A 19345-nucleotide genomic window follows, 5' to 3' on the forward strand; every position below is an offset into this window, starting at 1 on the left:
TTTAATTTCAGGAATTAAACCACAATTATTCGGTTGAAATGGTTAGCCGTTCACCTCTAAATGGCAAATGTAAATTTGAATCCTGAGAATTACAGCTGTAAATATATAGTGTCTATTTTAAGCTTCCTCCTCCTCCAGTAACATTTTTACGCTTCTAGCTTTTTGAGGTTCTACACAGCTTTAACATTGTTTCTGACGTACAATCTTACTTGGTGATATGTTCCTGAAAGATATATCAGAACATTTACGTCATCAATCTTTTTTAATCTCTGTTTCATAGAGGCACCTAGGCTTTTGAAAGCCTAACCAGACTTGTGCACAATATAACTCTAGTAGCAATGCATACTGTGGCTATGGTCAAGAGCGGCTACGCACCACCTCTGCTACGAAACGTATTGACGACCAGAATTAAAGGCACAGGATCACCGAATTTCTAGTCAGGACGTAGTTTCAAAAACTAGAAATTTTGCCCTGCCGTCAAGTAGCGCCCCCAGAAAAAAAACGGGAAAAATCATCATGAACCCCTTCATCATCTCTATTTTAGTCCCCCCATCCAAAACCGAAAGAATTTACCCCTCCGCCACTCCATTATTTGGCACGTGCAGTTTCACTACCCCCTAATCCCGTTTTCATGGTGGTATTGCCCTCCAAAACTTTCCATACAGCCCTGCACTTGAAAAAAAAAAGCTTCCCTAGGGGCTAGGGCATTTCTTCGAACTTCGAATCATTGAGAATAAATATAAGGAGGACTAAACAGCATAGCTTTCAGTTCCGCCTTGCTATAGTCGTGTTCAAGAGCAGATGAGCGGACTACTTGTTTTTCTGTAGAGCATCACCAGCCCTAATTATGATTGTATAGGCATCTTCTCATCAACAGAAGTATAGTAGGTAGTACTCCCAAACACATTCATCAAAAGGTCCCAAGTTTAGGCGTTACTACTCCTATACATTCTCTATGGTTTATGCTATGTTGGTGGTAAAATGCACAAAGGTCACGCCTATTAGACTATTTTGAGGGCTTAGGTTCGGTCTAAGTAAATAAAAACCAAAAACTTTCCCTTATTTTTTATTGTTCAAATTTTCAATGGTAAAAAGAGTAAGAATTTTTTACTCTTGAGTTATCTCATTCGCTGGTTTTGAGTCACTAGACTCGGGTCACTCTGTCCAAATATTTTTATTACCCTTTCGCGAGTTTTTAATCGTAATCAATGGATAACATTGAAGACATCCCTGTTGAAGTGGTAAAAGCGATTTTACAGCGCAATAGTTGTGATTGCAGAAATGCTTGTACGAGAGCAGCAATTATAGGAGAATTGGGAAACAGAGGCCCACGTGGCGGGTGCCCATGTAGAGCTTTGGGGAAAGAATGCGGTGGTTCATGTAAATGTGCCCCAGGAAGGGTACCGTGCTCAAACAAACGTTCCGAAAAGGATTCAAAGGAGAAGTGTCCTGTAAGTTGATTTATTAATTTAATTATTATTTTTATTATTTGTCTTCTATTCATACACTAATTACTAATAGACCTTTATTTCAAATTTAACTTTACTCGGTAAAACCATGCGTGTAATCTCGTTAGAATTGAATTTAAATCTGATATCTAATTAAATCTGATATCTGGTGTAAAAAAAACATATCGAAGGGATTTTGATGCGAGTTAGTTAGCCTGCCGCGTGTAGTGAACTCGGACTTGGTCTGGCGTTGCGGAGCCTCTTGGCGAGAGGGAGGATATCCCAATGGCAGCCTCGCCCCCGTGTGTTGGTGTCTCTGTTTGTAATAGACCAATTCGTCTATTACTCGAAATTGTATGACCCCCTACTGTCAAAGTCCAAAGTTCTATTAGGCTTAGCGAAAGGTAGAAACCATGGATAAAGAATGCGCGTGAGGAAATTTGTTTTCACTCTATCTCGGACTTATTCTGTATATACCCTGTTACAACATCGGTTGTCAGCACGCGTAAATCTAGGACTCTATGTAACGTAGCTTTGTACGTGTTATCAAGAGACAATAAACTTCAGGATTTTCAGGATTTAAAATATCCGCGAGTTTTTTGGCTCGAGTGCACCCACCTCTAGGCCTTAGTTTCAAATACGTATGAAATTGCCAACACGATTTGAAACTAAGGCCTAGAGGTCCGTGCACTCGAGCTAAAAAACTCGCGGATATTTTAAATCCTGAAGATCCTGAAGTTTTTCGTCTCTTGTCAGCACTTACAAAACTAGGTTACATAGAGATCTAGCATTGCGCATTGCTAACAACCGATGCTGTAACAGAGTACATAATAGAATAAGCTATCGTTCGAGATAGGGAGTTGCCTATCCTGTAGAGTGAAAACAAATTTACTCACGCGCATTCTTTATCCATGTAGAAACTTTGGTAACGGGAGCGACTTCCGATTTTTTTTACACTAAATTGGTGGATCACAGCCCATTCCATCACGTTTATGCTGCACGCTCTAAAGAAGCCCGTTTAACAATTTCTTGAAATTTTAATGAAATGTGCCAGATGTGCAGAGTATCGCTAACCACTTCTACAATTTTGACCCCATACTCTTTAGCCTTTTCCATTACTTCCGAGGCAGCTCTTTTAAATCCAATTATTTCCATATTGGAGCTCTTGCCTTTGGCTTCGCGTACATCAACATTGCAAACGGAAATTATCTTCTTAGTTTGACAATCCGCGAAAGTGTAAGTGCAAAGAGTGGCCGAATGACCAGGAGAATCCATTCGGCCATCGCCTGCAATTATTAATTCCTTTCCATTCAGCTCTTGGAAAACTTCAGTTTGCAGACACTGCCAATGCTTCTGTACTGCAGGTTGAATGAAATGTCTTTGGTATCTAAATACACCAAAAAAAAGTTAGTCTATGTTATAGTAGGAATATTATGATATCCTAATTCATTCATCCCGAGCATCTCTACTACAGTAAAAGATAATTTTGAGATGCATATACCTGTAAAATGTGTCTTTAGAAATCAACTGGATTTTGCAGAATTTGGCCATTTTCTCAATTCTACTAAATTCATTTCCTGCCAAAAGAATTCCAGAAGCAATTTTTATATTGCCTGCAAAAACGCCATGATATGATTCTTGGCTTTCCCATGATCCCTTATTGAATAATGGTTCGTTAGGACATTTACAATTTCCAATCTTATATAAGTGCCATACTTACGGAAACGTACTGTAGAAAATAATGATTTTAAAAATGTTCTTACCTTTTTGTGTTTAAGTCCATTGCCAGAAAGGCATTTCCACTTGAAGATTATAGCCGATCCTCGGTAGATATGACTGTAACATAAACGTTCTCCGCAAAAACAACGCAAGCCGAATGCTTGTTTTACTAATTGATCGATTTTAGAGAAAAAAACCAAAATTAGTTCTTCTGCAACAGCATCTTTGGACGTAAACTCTTCATTTGCTGGCTGAAACTATAACAATACTAATTAACGCGTGATTTTATGGACTGCCACAATAAAAATAAATTAAGCTTATTTAGTTTAGATGGAAATTTTATGTATTAGACATACCTGGTTTGTTATGTGTTCACAGTTATCCATCAATAATGGTGATGTAAACTTCGAACTTATCCCACCTGTTGCACTGATAAAATCTACACTGCTTTCATCAATTCTGGAAGTTTCAGGTGTTCTTACAACACTAAACACAAATACCTTTTGAGTGAAATTTCAAGATTTAATAATGTAAAATAATGAACATACCCAGGTGACTTGGAAAAATTCGAAGTTAAGTTATTTTTCTCTAATTCAGCAATTTTGGCATTAAAATTTGAGCTGTAAAAAGCTTATATTAGCACCAGGACAGAATATTAACCACAACTGCCAGAATACTCACGTTATTGGAGTGGAATGTTTATATCTAAGTCGAGGTACTATTCTTTTCCGTGAGGGTGTAGTATTATAATACACAGTCGGATCTTCATCTGTTTGGGTTGATGCATCTAACCAGAATAACATTTTACGATTTACCAGAAATTTATAGGATAATAGCATAATTCCTGGTTTTAGCCGAGGGGCCAGTCACTCAGCGTAATAGGTGTACACCCCGTACCTTTGACTGTACTAAATGGTTTATGCAAATCACTGAAAGCCTTACCTTTATCAAACAAAGTTACTCGTCGCAAATGATATTTAAATTTAGGTTAGGTTGCATTATGTTAGGCTTGGCAAAGCTAGGTTAGGTTAGGTTCAGTTACATATTTGCGCCGAAAATTTTATTTTTCTTAGTTGAAAATAGGGCCTAGTAATCAATTGGTGAAAGTATTTTTTCGATTTGACCGTGAGGATCTATTATTCAATACTTCCGTAAATTGATTACGCGTAATCTATAATCGGTGTACAAGGAAGCTCAGAGTGATACTCGGCTTTAACATCAACTATTATGGTATGCTAGTTTATGGCTTTATTATAGTCCCATCATGAATAATGAATGCGGTGCGTGAGGAAATTTGTTTTCACTCTACAGGATAGGCAACTCCCTATCTCGAACGACAGCTTATTCTATATGTACTCTGTTACAACATCGGTTTCCAGCACGCGCAATCCTAGGTGTCTATGTAACCTAGCTTTGTGAGTGCTGACAACCGATGTTGTAACAGTATATAAAGAATAAGCTGTCATTCGAAATAGGGAGTTGCCTATCCTATATCGTCAAAACAAATTTCCTCACGCGCGGCTTTCTTTATCCATGGTTCCAATCGGTGTCAGGGCGGCCTAATAATAATAATAATACAAAAGTTTAATGATTACCTTTATTTTTATTCTGATAATTATGAATTGATTCTCTCATTTTTTTTGTAGATTTAATTTCAGTTTGGTATTCGTCCCTAAATAAAAGTATTTAAGGTTTTTTTTGACGAAAATCATGCAATGCCAAAGTGTTGTGTTAGAGAAATCCTGCGAATAAACTCACCACTTTTGTAAATAGAGTGATAATGAAATTATTTCCACACTAGGCCTATATTAACAATTTTTGCAGGGATTCTCAACAATCATTCACCACAACACTACTTATTTATCTTCATTAATAACTCACCATTGTTTAAATAGAAAATTAGCAAATTGCTCGTTCGTGAAAGAAAATTTCTTCCTTTCAGCTGACCACCTCTCAAAAACAGCTTTTCCTACATTCACTTTATATGTTTTACTTTTAAATCCTATAGGTTCTTCTATTATTTCCATAATAAATTAAATTAAACAACAACCGGCCTAAGAACCGTTAGAAATAAAACCGCACGAACATACACAACACGTTTGATTAAAAAAAGAATTTAGGAAGTGAGAGCGGGAAAACCGACTTGGTAAGAAGTTGAAAGAACACGTGCGACGGATTTGCTCCACCTCTCAACTCCTCATATTATCTACGACTTTTAGCCCAACACCCCCAAAATACAGAATAGACTCGCCTTCTAGTCCAGCTAGCAAAGATTATTAGCAAGTGCGAACTTAGCTAAAAAAGAGGGCCATATAGATTATGGCACCATCTGTGTTGAAAAAGTGAACTAAATTTTCTATTTTTGAAAAAATAGGGTGTGATACTGTGCCTTTAACGCCCGTTACAGCGCTATATATTAGTATTCACTGTGAAGTGTCAAATACATTATTGAAATATAAAACTATACTATGGCTACTATAATATACACAATGTTACAAATTAAATAAGTTAAAAAACCTCCATTCCCTTGATACAAATAGTCTAATTGAAGGTTCACGAGATAGATGGCGTAAAGTTCTTAAAAATAAAGGTTAAAGCTTAGTGCACCTGAGACCACCTAATCCATGGACAGGCAACTGAATAGAGAGCTAGGTTTGCTTAGAGTAACGCCTGACACTAGTGCTGTGGCGGCGGATGTTGGAAGTTGTTCACCAAACCCTAGTAAAATTCGCGCCATTTGTCTACAGTCACCGATATGGGCAAAAAATCTGGCTAAATTTTTAAAGTGAGATGAATATCATTATTTATTTTAGCCTCTCTCTCATTAAAGATTCATAAACGATCTGTCAAATTAGTTTTTGTAAATATCACTCTGGTATTGTTTATTATGTGTGGTCTGAAAGGGCACTAACCTTTGAAGATGATTTTACTGACATTACAACCAATGTTCAGTGTCAATTGAAAAGCAAGCTAATAGCGTTTTCCTTTGGGTCCTCGCGGAGCGCTCCCATGGAGGAATAAAACTAGGAGATCCTATTCTTCAAAAACAGTCTTTAACGAAGCTAGAAACTACTACTACCATTTTTATTGCTCCTTGGGAGCGCTCCGCGAGGACCCAAAGGAAAACGCTATTAACCACTCGCGCAAACATCCAATTACAGCCCATAATCAAATACAGGAACTAAAGCGTCATTGCCACTCAGAAACCATAATCCATTTCTCTACGAACGAATGAGAGAGTATAATCAAGATGGGCGAGGAAGACTAAGCCTGCAGAATACGGCTGCGGCAGAGTTAAAGTTGTTTTTTCTTTATTTTTTTACATTAACTTGATTCTTATTTTTTAAATTTTCATTATCTTTCAAGATCTTGTATTTATTTTTTCTTCAGTTTTATTTGATTATCATTTTCATCTCGGTAAGAATGATTTTCGTGATTATCAAAAACAATGTTAATTTAAAATCGAATAATCAAGAGACTTAATAAAAAAATCTCGTAAAAGCATTTCATAATTGTTTAAATGATTTTACAAGATATTTAAATTTTATGATTATTTAATATTTTTTTGATTATAATTATTGATTGTTGGGAAAATATACACCCGACTTCTTGAGTGGCTAAGCCCTCGTGATGATCTTATATAATAATTTAAATATATAAATTCATAGTAAATATCAGTAATCATTTCAATTTAGAACTTGTATAATCATTTTCTTATGCCATGATGAGATGAAATCCAAGTCCGAGTGGATGTAACCCTCAACCATTTTTACGAGTCTTTTCCGAGCTTTCTTTCCATGGTGGTTTAGTGTTAGTCTCCCCTAAGACCATTAAGTCACGGTCACCTGACTCACCCAGGATTTTCTTAGACCCCGCATTCACTATGAAATGGCTGACTGCTACTATAATTCAGTCAGTGACTCTCCTACATCGAGATGTAGCAGGGTTGTTGTTTTTACATCTCCGAGTGACGTATGTCACGGAGAGGTTCTAATTTCGACGTGTCTGTGTGTGTGTGTCTGTCTGTTGTTACACCCACGTGACCGCGTTCGCAGTTTGCAAATCGGAGCAAACGTGTTCTCAATTTCCGGAAATTTCGAAAATTGTATTACACTTACAGGCTATTACTCCATTGCCTGTCTAACATCACCAGCCTCTGGTCTTTGTCCATCCCACATGGACACCAGTCTGTACACACTGGCTTCTAATTACAGTCATCTGCTGCTCTTTGTCCATCCCACATAGACACCAGTCTGTACACACTGGCTTCTAATCCCCACCCTCTTGTGGTCTTTGTCCATCCCACATGGACACCAGTCTGTACACACTGGCTTCTAATCACCACCGTCATCAGCTCTTTGTCCATCCCACATGGACACAAGTCTGTACACCTGGCTTCTAACACCACCATCTTCTGGTCTTTGTTTTTGTCCATCCCACATGGACACCAGTCTGTACACCTGGCTTCTACTCCATCATCATCGTTAAGGTTAAGACATACGCGGCGATCGGCCAGGGTTACGAGAAACGTCTGGCCTTCCAATGGTGGGGCTTCCACCAAAGGTTCACGCAATTGCGATGTTGTTATCCATAGCTGCGATTCGACACCCTTATATACTACCTATTTGAGTAAGGCGAAGCAACCGGCGTATGCTTCATTTCAAACGCCAATATTAGTCAAGTCTCTCAAGAATGTTTAATTATTCTTTTTCAAAACGATGTAACGCTCAATAAGGCGAACAACTATCGAAGAAAATATTTAATATTAATTATATTTATTTTAATATTTAAGATAATCATGTCTCTAAACTCAAAATTAATACGGAAAGGGTAAAACAGCAGTCTATGTGTTTGTCTATATGTGTCCGTCCGTTGTTACACTAGTGCGCTGCGTTAGAAGTTCGTTTTGTTTTGATGTGTAAAGAAAGAAATCCTTCAGAACTTAATATTCCCGTTTTCCATAATATAAAATGAATATGTGGAAATATTTTTCGTAATTATGATGCATTTAGTACTTTTGTAGCATTAAATCTCTATTTCATTTTGATATTCCAAAGATTTTTTTTAATATTATTATTTAAAATGGATGTTTATATATTACATAAGCTATACTACATCTGTTTATAGCATAATCCTTCCTAAAGTGAATACAAGCCCAACGCTACCATGTTGGTCAATGAACTTTTATTTGTCAATAGGCCTAGTGAACCAAAATGTAAACGCTTGGTTTTCGTTTCTGTAATGCAGAGACATTAACGGTTCAGAGTGAGCCGAAAGTTGAAAACACTATTAAATAATTAAGCGTTAGATTTTATAATCATGGTGGAAATCTGGGCCGCGTTCAGCAGAGCCCAGCGCTGTTAGCAGTGTCCTACATAACGGGATTTTGTTTTTGAATTTTGACGTCACGGTGCTTAGCGCTGAGCTAGCGCGGTCTTCAAATAAAATAGTCGGCTTTTTGGATAACGTGACGTAAAACGTGTAGTTCTCAGCTTGGCCAAAAAAACCATGGATGAATTAATACAAATAGCTCTATGGGACTATAGCTATTTAATTGGCGTGAAACCAGTTGATCACGCTACAATTTTGAGAGATATGCTATTTTCTAATTTTAATTATAAAAGTTGTTATCTATCTCTATAAATATGTTATCATACAATTTTTGTTAAGCCTTGGTACCTTGCACGCTTTATTGCGCTAGCGTCATTTATAAAACGCCGATGACCGGAGAAAAGCTATGACGACAGAGCTCACCTGTAAACATTTCCAAAATCCGCTGTCTTTTTTGGTGAGCTCTGCTGAACGCAGCCCAGACCAGTGAAAGGTCTGATCGTAATCGGATAATAGCTTCGTGTTTTCATGCTTTTTATGGTACGCATTTACTTTCAGTGTGTGTAGCCACAAATAAGCTTTGGTGTTATGTAACGTTAACAGTCATGTTGACAAACTAAGAAAATCGTTGAGGTGAAACGAGAGGATAGTGTTTATATGGCAACCCTGTTGTGAATATGGCTTTGAGCATAGAGAGCATACAGTTGAGGAGTAGAAAATTGGGCCTTTACAAACACGTAAAGGTAGTATCCCTCCAAAGTTTTATCTCTTCATTTCCCGTTTCTCCCCCATCGAATGATTTTAATGTGTACAAGTATATCATTATTGGATGTAAAATGTCGTCTGATTTACAGTATTTTTGCTATGCTTTGTATACTGCTTTAATATTTCATAAATTTTAATTTAAGAAACATTTCCATATCTGGGTAAATAAGTTTGTAAGTAGTCGTCTTGACTCGGAGAGGTAATATTTTGGTTTTCCCAACTTGTTTTTTTTTTGGTTTTTTCAAAACAATCAAAAAAAATCGATTTTTTTTTATTTAAATCGGATTTTTATAGATTTATTTGATTATTTTGACTTTTATTGAACTACTAGTTAGTAAATTACCATTACCAACATGAAAACTTTTGAGTCAAAATTAACAAAACGCAAAATAATCAGGACATTTAAGCAGCTATTGGGTATTTTCTACAAAGTTATTCTTATTGTTACTCTTCAAATGCTTGTACAAAAAGACTAGCTTGACCACTATTTCATTTCCCAACCTATTTCCAGTTGAAATTGACCACGAGTGGCAAGACAAACTAAAGTTCTTGGAAAAACGAAACTCAAATATGCCAAAACCATGATTGTTTTTAATTATAGGTCATCTCTAGTTAAGTTTCTTAAACTTTTTCTTGGAATCTAAGAAAACATTTTTTTTAAATAAATAATAAATACTTGATTATAATCAAATGATTTTTTTAAAAAATCGCTTGATTTAAATCATGTTTTAAATCAGTGATTTAAATCCAACTGATTTAAATCAATCAACCCTGAGATGTAGTAGTTACCTGGAGCTATTTGTCCCATAATATAGTCTCTCATTAATTATTTGTTTCTATAAGTTATTATTAACCTGTCATTCCGTAAGTTTATTTGTGAAAAGACCGAAGCCTTACTTAACCTTTTTGTTATCGTAATAAATATCATGAATGTAACCCGAGTAATTAAGTAAATGAATTAGTTCTTTATGGCCACACGAAAGTCAGCGCGTTACAGCTGTGTCTGATATGATTTGATAACAGGCTAATTACGAATGGATGGATATTTAAAAGACGTATCTTCAACCTTGGTCTCAGGGTTTTATTTGAGATTATTATTTAAAAGTTCCTTCTTTTTGCAAGCGCAAACAGAGATGGTCTCTATTTAATCAAGGATGAATACGGAGTATTTAGCCATAGATCCGACGATAGAAATGCAAATGAATGATATAATTTGGCCTCCTTTTATGGAGTCAAGGGTAACGTCATCATTTTTGGAAATTTCTATGGTTTCTGAAATAATTTTTATCTAATAATAATATTCAGTGGAAGTGGGGCCTATAATTTAAATTAGTTATGGTAATCACAAAACTAAAATAATTCAATACGTTTCAATGAAATCTCTTTTTCGACGTACTTTATAAATATAAGCACTTAAACCAACTTTAATCTCTAGTGTGATAATTACAAACCAAACTAATAAAGATGCACTTATAATTCGTTTGAGCACAAACTGTATAATACGTCAATATACGTTACATAATTGAAGCAAAAACCTCTCGCACACAATTTAACCGAACTTTATTCTACTTCAAAGTATTTTAACATCACTTTCGCAGTACTTTTTGTATAGAATATGTTTCCACGGCTAGGTTTAAGCCTGACCTCGGCAGAGAAGGGTTGTAGTGAAGGTAAGGCAAGAATCACGACGGAAGTAATATTTTGGGACTTTTAGAATATTTTAGTTGACGTATTTCCTTCTTACAGGCCAGAGAAAGTTATAGGAAAACGTTTGGGGCTTTTGGATTTTTCACATCATTGTCAGGGTGTCAGGAAACCCCATAAAGGGATTGTGAAGTGGAAAATCAAGTGATATTTTATCGATTCTTCTATACATATTTCAAGACCAGTCTGCGTAGTGAAGCATCCAGGAAGTATCTTTGAATGATTTTAAAATTCTAATTAGATTCAGATTTTATGGATAATTTGAAATAAGGACCTCTGACCAATCTCATAACGCCATGCCTTCTTGTTAACAAAATTCTCGTGGCACGCGCCAAATGAAATTTATTGCGAGGTTTGATATAATTGCGCGTGATGTGATAATCGTTCCGTGATATGTAGAGCGTGCTTTGGTAACAGGAAGGCAGGGCGTTGTGCGATTGGTCAGAGGTCCTTATTTCAAATTATCCATAAAATCTGAACCTAATTTGAATTTTAAAATCATTCGGAGATATTTCCTGGAAGTTTCGATATGCAGACTGGTTTTATAATTAGTGGAAGAATCGATAAAAATCAATTGATTTTCCATTTCACCCTCCATTTAACGAATTCCAACTTTCTACCTCTCTTCGATAAAAACCATTGGAAGGACAACGACTTGATTTTATATTTATAGATAATATTTTTAAAATAATACAGTTCTTGGTATAAACTAGTTTACATGGGCGAGAAGAAAGCGAGATAGGGCTAGTGAAAAATTTGGACTTTCTCTAGATTTAAAAATGCCCATTTTCTTCTAGATATGGTTATAATATACTAGCTATTGCCCGCGGCGTCGCTCGCGTGTAATAAGAACTTCCATCTAAAATGATATAAAGAATGTGTAGATTTTACTGATGACTAATATTTTTTTAGCACTCTAGGAGCGAAGGCACTCGGCACAGTCCGTCAGCCCGTCGGGATACTTTTTATTACTTTTCACGCGGACATTATTCCATAAAGAAGGGTTTTTAAGTTTTTGGCCGCCATTTAAAAAGATGGCAACAAATCGAACCCAAAATACCATTCAGCCCGTCTCTATAGGTTAAAGGAAACCATTGTACTAAATATTTGTGAAATAGGTTGAAACGCGCGGACTTTATTGCATAGAGAATATTTTCTTACATTTCTGGGCGCCATTTTAAAAGATGGCGAAAAGTCGAACCCGAAAGACCATTCAGCCCGTCTTAAGGTTAAAGCAAACCAGTGTACTAAATATTTGTGAAATCGGTTGAAACGCGCGTACTTAATTGCATAGAGAAGATTTTTTACATTTCTGGGCGCCATTTTTTAAGATGACGGCGGATTGGAAAAATCTTTCTTAGTACGCGCCTACTACTTATGAGTAACACTCCTGCAAATTTTCAGCCTTCTAGGGCAAGCGGTTTGGGCTGGGCGTTGATTATCAGTCAGTCTGTCAGTCAGTCAGTCAGTCAGTCAGTCAGGACTTTGATTTATATAGATATAGATTTGTGAGGAACCAGGGTTGTTTGATTTAAATCAGTTGGATTTAAATCAAGCGATTTTTTAAAAAATCATTTGATTAAAATCAAGTATTTATTATTTATTTAAAAAAAACTGTTTTCTAAGATTCCAAGAAATAGTTTAAGAAACTTAACTAGAAAAGACCTATAATTAAAAACAATCATGGTTTTGGCATATTTCAGTTTCGTTTTTCCAAGAAATCCAGTTTGTCTTGCCACTCGTGGTCAATTTTAACTGGAGTAAGATTCGAAATAGGTTAGGGAAATGAAATAGTGGTCAAGCTAGTCTTTTGTACAAGCAGAAGCGCATGACATACGAAGTGATTTTCTAGACTCTTTGGTAGACCCGTCTCATACGGAAAGATTTTTATTTGAGTCGGCACTAGCCACCTAAGGGGGATACTGACAAGAACTGCATCGATTTATTAGGGTTGCCGTCTGGCGAGAATAAGGGGAACTATTTCTAGACGGTGATATATGCGTACGCACCTACAAAATCCACCCGAACCCCACCCGCTTGGATTTCTCGGCGCGAGAGGAAAAATAAAGTTGGAAAGGGGGCTGACATTCCCCCCCCCCTTGATGGTAAAAGCTTTCCGTATAAGACGGCCGCTATGTTATGCATAATAGAAAATCACTTCGTATGTCATGCGCTTCTGTACAAGCATTTTGAATAGTAACAATAAGAATAACTTTGTAGAAAATGTCCAATAGCTGCTTAAATGTCCTGATTATTTTGCTTTTTGTTAATTTTGACTCAAAAGTTTTCATGTTGGTAATTTACTAACTAGTAGTTCAATAAAAATACGAAAAACCCGATTCAAATAAAAAAAAAATCAACATTTACATTTATCCCATACCGTTCGTTTAAAAACGAAACCCCAGACTTTTGAAAATGCACGGTGTTTGAAACCGACCAATTTAATAATACTTAACGCGTGTATAAAAATATGAACTAAGGATATATAATAAATATTTTTAAATACCAGCGAAAAGAGATACTCCTTGACTGACGCTGAATGGCCACGAAGCGTCCGCAGGAGTGAAACTGTACGTCTGTAGCAGGGTATTGTAAATGACTCCGGAAGAACGTAAAAATCCATAATATGAAAAGTTATAAACAAAGAAACTAAAGCAAATAATCCAGCTCCAGCCACTGTCATAACCAGGGTTGTTCCAAAGCATTTCAAGCTCTCGCAAAATATTCATTTTCAAACTGTTATAGCGCGCTAAGAAGAAAGTACACTGTGGCTAGTAATTAACTTAGAGGAAGCTATAATAGCGATGGAAACTCCCACACAACCTAATTAATAAAATATTGTAACCGCAGAACTTCGATCTGCGTCTCGAATTGAGATAGGGGGATTTAGGGGCCACAAAAAATCCCGTTGATATTTATCGGATGCTTTATCAAAGCAACGAGTACGACAAGTAAGATAGGCTATTTGACAGAGTTGGAACAGCAAATAAATAGCACAAAAACGCTATAAATTTAAAACTTCATAGATATTAGCAACGTGTTTTTATATAACACGAAGCTTATAAGAACAAAGTTTTGAATGATCCTGGGGTATTTGTTTGTTCAATCGCATTCACAAAAGTGAAGTTTGGGAGGAATTTATTAAGGAAATATCCCGTAATTCTTGACGTTTCCTGAAACCAACAGAAGGCCGTTAAGCTATTGTTAGTCTTTCATTCTATGAAAAGTTTTATTTTTCAGCAGCATTGAAACCAATTCCTATAAAATACGGTTTTTTAGCCAGATCGTATATGGGCTATTAGTTTGACCTGGTGTGTAGAAGAAGATGTAGATGTTTCGTTTGTTATTTTTAAATAGTACTTCGCGGAATTACTTCTAGGTGGCGCTGGCTCCATAATTCATTTATTAACGACTTTTAAATTTATAATATTTAGTTCCTTCTCCACCACCACCGGGAATCGAACCCGGGACCATCGGCTAGCTAACCTGCTTCGTCTACAATTGCTTGTTGATAAAGTGTTGCAGAGATTGTAGTGAGCTCTAAGAGAGAGAGAGAGAGAGAGGTATAGGATATAAAAGTGCTACGAGCGGTTCGATAGATCTTTTGGTTTTTTCTTAGCTACAAGGTATCGATGGGACTAATAGTTTTACTCGTGTAGAAGTGGTAGTAATTTAATTAGTAACGGGCGTTTGCGACATGTGATTCACGTTGCCAAACAGCTATTGAAAAATTATTCCCACCTACCGGTAAACTAGGGTTATTGCACTAGAAGTATATTTATTGTAGTATTGATAGCGAGAGTACGTAAACGATGTGGCTTAATTATGGGTTAGACCATCTTGTTTACTTCTGCAATAAGGCGTTAGAGGTTTAGTTGACGTATGAAAAACGGGTAGTGGATTCTCGATAAAGATCATATGTTCATTAAAAACCGTTTTCAATCTTAAGGAATGTATAGTTTTTGTAGTATACGTTCCACAATTTGGCCTTTTTTATAAAAATTCCCATGTTATTTCTATGGGAATTTTCCAGTTTTTTTGCCAAAAGGGCTGATTAATTTTATGTAAATGAAAACCACCCTTAGCAACTTTATTTTTTATAAAATAAACTAATGGATGGATCTTTTTGAAATTTTAACCACATAATGAGGGCCCAAATCGTAGTTCTGTGGAATGTTTTCAAAACAGTTGATACTATACAAAAAAAGTTACATCCAATCAAAAAACCTTTCTTATACATTAAAGTATAAGTATGAAGTCTTACCTAAGAGAGCTACTGCTCTCCTAGAATATCTCCATTGACTGTCCATTAATAACATGAAAATCCCGCATGTTCACGGTAAAAACATATATTAATGATTTTTTTTAATCGGTGACACAGACGCAAATTCACAGAATACACTTTAAGGTGGATCTATTTACGAATGTTCTCTGAGCACTGACAATTTAAATTGGTATGTTACCACAATTAATTTAATATCGACATTCAAGTTACGCAACAAATTTTTAGGCTAATTCCATTTTCACAGGCGAAGCTAGAAGGTAAATATTTCTTTCATTTGAAGCTCTTATTATTAAAGATCCATTTACGTTCTCTCACACGTGTAGTCTGAGAACAAGTAGGAGTATTGTTTAACAAGTTGGGAAACCAAAATAAACCTCTCCGAGTCGAGACGAGAGCTAACATTTTCAATCAAAAATTTACTTTTTAAACAAAGTTCAATCAGCCAATGAGAAAAACCGGAAATAAATAACACAAATTTGGCAAGATATTGCCAAGAGCATTTGTTAAGGTTACAGTGTCTAATCTTATACTACATATTCTCAAACGTTCTACTAAAGGACCTAATATCTATCACTTAAATGTATATTTAAGGTTCGGCCCACTCAGAACCATTATGACCTCCTAAAGGAGGACACGAAAAACTTCTATTTTTTTATTTAGGTCTAAGGTATCTTAATTCATAGACCCAATCGTAACAACACTTATGGAAAGATAAAGTATTGACATCCATATGATACTAAGATTTACGTTAACACTTTTCGACATAAGTACTCGAACATTTTTGGATTACCCATAAATATTCCGGTTTTTTAACATGCTCTGAAGTCCCACACGCCAATGCACGGTCATAGAGGCGCTGGTGTTACATTCTTCGATGGTATAGCAAACTAAACTTATGACATTAAACAAAGTTAACTAAGCAACGAAAGACTAACGTGCCCAGAACCCCAATTGAAGTTTTCCTCGGCAGAAAGGTAGAACCATTATCTCTTCGGTTTTATCTGGAACTTTGGAAAACAGCTAACGATATTTAATGGTTTCGACACGCTTAGTGACTGCAATGTTCACTGTTGCAGGAAATATAAAGTTAAATTACAAAGCGAAAGTTCAGAAAAGGACTCCTATCACGCAGAGTTTTCTCTGGCTGTATTCTAAATTATTTGCCTTGCTTCACGTACAAACTTAAGAAAAGATGCAAATACCTAAATACGCGGAAAAACATTAAAGCTAGATTCCCACTCGACGGAAAACACGACGGAAACCCGGCAGAAAGAGGTTCGACCGCAAAATCTTTACGCCGAGCCCGACGGAATCACCGTTCGGCCCGACGTAAGCTGTGTTCTATATTTTCGGTCGTGTTCGGCGTTACGCCGGTGTCTCAGTCAATGGAATTATCCCACCGACTACGTCATAAATTTAAAGAGCGCACGCATACGCGAGATAGATTTGTAGCCGCCATTTTTTGAGCGCTATTACAAGTAGTGGTTGACCAAGGGTTAACGGAAACATGCCACCAAGTAAGAAAAATTAAAGTTTAATTAATGGAAGTAAAAAGATATTAGATGTTAATAAGGAAGACTTTATGCAGGAGGATGGAAAAAATCCCTTTTTTTACAATTTAAGCAACAAGTGGTTCAAATATACCAATTCAGAGTGCGAAATAGATGCCATGGAAACCACACCCAACTGTCACATAACACAAAAATATCTACCGTCAAAATCAAAATTCAGTCGTAGTGTGAACGGTCTACCGCCGGACGCCGGCGTAAGTTAAAATTTCTACTGTCGGCTGCGTGATTTCCGTCGGGTTTTTTCGGTCGAGTGGAAATCTAGCTTTAACCTTTCGCAGTTTGCGACAGAGTGTTACTGACTCAATAACAAACAATGACACAATGCACGTAAAAGTTGAAAATAGTAATTTAATGAAGTAAGTTTTTAACATTTAAATTTCAAATGTAATGTTACCTAGCCCAATTTCCAGGTTTTCCATTTTAATGAATTTTACTATGAATAATGTTGTTTATGTGTTTTGCTATCGTTGTTCATATATAATTGATATTAATTATTTTAATAGTCAGGAATTTAACTCAATTCTAGATAAGCCGTTTTAAGAGAAGTTATTCCTAAAATCATTTTAAACAGCTATTGTTGACGTTTGAATTCTAGAGTATGCCTCTTAAACAATTTTTGTAAATTTAGGGTATATAAGGCGATTTATTCACAGTAAATGACGAAAAAAGCCACAATTAGATAAACCTTTGGTTGAGGTCCTGCCATTGGGAGGCTAGACGTTTCTCGTAACCTTAACTGATCGCTCGTACATCTTAACCCTAACGATGATAATGAAGTAGAAACCGATATTGCTTTCTGTGAACTGCGACCGTTGTGACAGACACACAAACGCAGACACGTTCACACTATACGACTGAATTTTGAGTTTGACGGTAGATATTTTTGGGTCACGTAACAGATTAGAGTGGTTTCCACAATATCTAATTCGCACTCTGAATTGGTATCTTTGTACCCCTAGATCGTACAAGAAGGGGAATTTTCTAACCTCCCCAAGAAAGTCTTCTTTATTAACATCTATCTCTATTTATTTCCAAATAGTTATACTTTCGTTTTTCTTTCTTGTTGGCATACGATGTTTCCGATAAGCCTTGTTAACCCCTAGTTAAAATGGCTGTCAAAAAATGGCGGCTATCAATCGATATCACGTGTGCTTGCTCTCTTGAAATTTATGACGTGGTCAGTGGGAAAATTTCATTGGCTGAGACACCGGCGTCACGCCGAACATGACCGAAAAAATAGAACACAACTTACGCCCGGCCGAACGGAAATTCCTTCAGGCTCGGCGTAAAGAGTTTTCGTTCGAACAGCTTTCCGCCGGGTTCCGTCGTGTTTTCGGTCGAGTGGAAATCTAGCTTAATCCGTAACATTTCCTTTGATATTATTGTAAAATGATGCTTAAAATTTAAATTTCAATCAGGGTAAATAGGCATGTTACAGTAAATTGTTGAGATATTGTTGGATTTTTAATGAAAGTTTTGTTGTAGCACAAATTTACGGCAGCAAAATCATGCAATTTTAGTTCAGAATAAATCTTGTAATTATTTGGGTTTTCTATACCTGCAACCCGATATGGTCGACTTGATAATGGTCGACTTGAAGATCTGTAAATGGTCGTCTTGGTGATCTGTTAATAGTCGGCTATATGGCCTATAAATGGTTGCTTTGCAGGCCAGATTTGTTAATGATCGGCTGCTCTGTAAACGATCGACTTAACAAAATAATTGTTGGCTTCCAAATGAAATTTATTAAAGGTCAATTTAATGTAAAAATCGAATAATTTGTCGTACCAAGAGAAATTCAGTAAAGTTGTATCTTGGAGTTTTCCTTACACACTGAGAAACTAATGTCAAAGAAACAATAGTTTTCACCATGTTTTGATTGTTTAATGATGTTATCCAGAAAAACCTCCTACAAGCCTTAATATATACAGGTAGTCGCTGTTTTTTGAAATTACATTACCTTAATTTTAAATATACAGCAAAACATTGTTTTTTTTATGTTAACGACTGTGGAAAAAACAGCTAGTTTTTATTTCTCAAACGGAAGTGCAGGATATGTTATTATTAATAGAACGTTGCTGTTTTCCGGAAAAAAAGGATTCTGCCGTGAAGAATACAGTAGTGTATAATTAAAAACACAGATAGTTACACTATTAAGTATAAATTTAACGTATATTTTACTGTATAATCCACCGTAAATTAAAGTTTTGCATACTATAATTTGAACATTAAGTACTTTACTTTAAACCTTGAAGCACTATATTTTAAACCTTGAAGCACTTTATTTTAAACCTTGAAGCACTTTATTTTAAACCTTGAAGCACTTTAATTTAAACCTTGAAGCAATATAACCTAATCTTACCTAACCATGCTAAGCCTTTTGGAAAAGGTACGCGTTTATTATGAAAGGACCCAAATGAAAATAAAAATATTTTCGAAAGTCAGTGAATTGTTAATTTTAAAACCAATTTTTTAACTTTGCAATTTCTCTTCTTCATTATAATTTCAACCTTATTTCTAAA

At 35.9% G+C, this 19345-nt stretch overlaps 1 protein-coding gene across 2 annotated transcripts; it reads right to left on the reverse strand.

The window, feature by feature from the left end:
* Positions 1 to 1457: 1457 nt before the first annotated feature.
* On the reverse strand, positions 1458 to 5533 carry LOC149602731 (uncharacterized). Of its 2 annotated transcripts, XM_089860283.1 has the most exons (10): positions 5049 to 5533; positions 4926 to 4970; positions 4763 to 4839; positions 3849 to 3954; positions 3716 to 3787; positions 3524 to 3653; positions 3212 to 3424; positions 2950 to 3104; positions 2404 to 2835; positions 1458 to 1815 (listed from the first exon to the last, which is right to left on the reverse strand). In XM_089860283.1, exons 1-9 carry the CDS (start codon positions 5192 to 5194, stop codon positions 2439 to 2441), a joined length of 1341 nt encoding a protein of 446 aa, XP_089716409.1. In that variant the 5' UTR covers positions 5195 to 5533; the 3' UTR covers positions 1458 to 1815; positions 2404 to 2438. The 2 variants fall into 2 exon arrangements, with proteins under 2 accessions (XP_089716409.1, XP_089716410.1); XM_089860284.1 differs by lacking the exons at positions 1458 to 1815; positions 4926 to 4970 and having other exon boundaries at positions 2125 to 2835.
* Between the last annotated feature and the right edge of the window lie 13812 nt (positions 5534 to 19345).

This window comes from Phalangium opilio, unplaced genomic scaffold, assembly GCF_054372755.1.
Source record: "Phalangium opilio isolate 3A_F unplaced genomic scaffold, DU_Popi_V2 ptg000352l_1, whole genome shotgun sequence".
NCBI lineage: Eukaryota > Metazoa > Arthropoda > Arachnida > Opiliones > Phalangiidae > Phalangium > Phalangium opilio.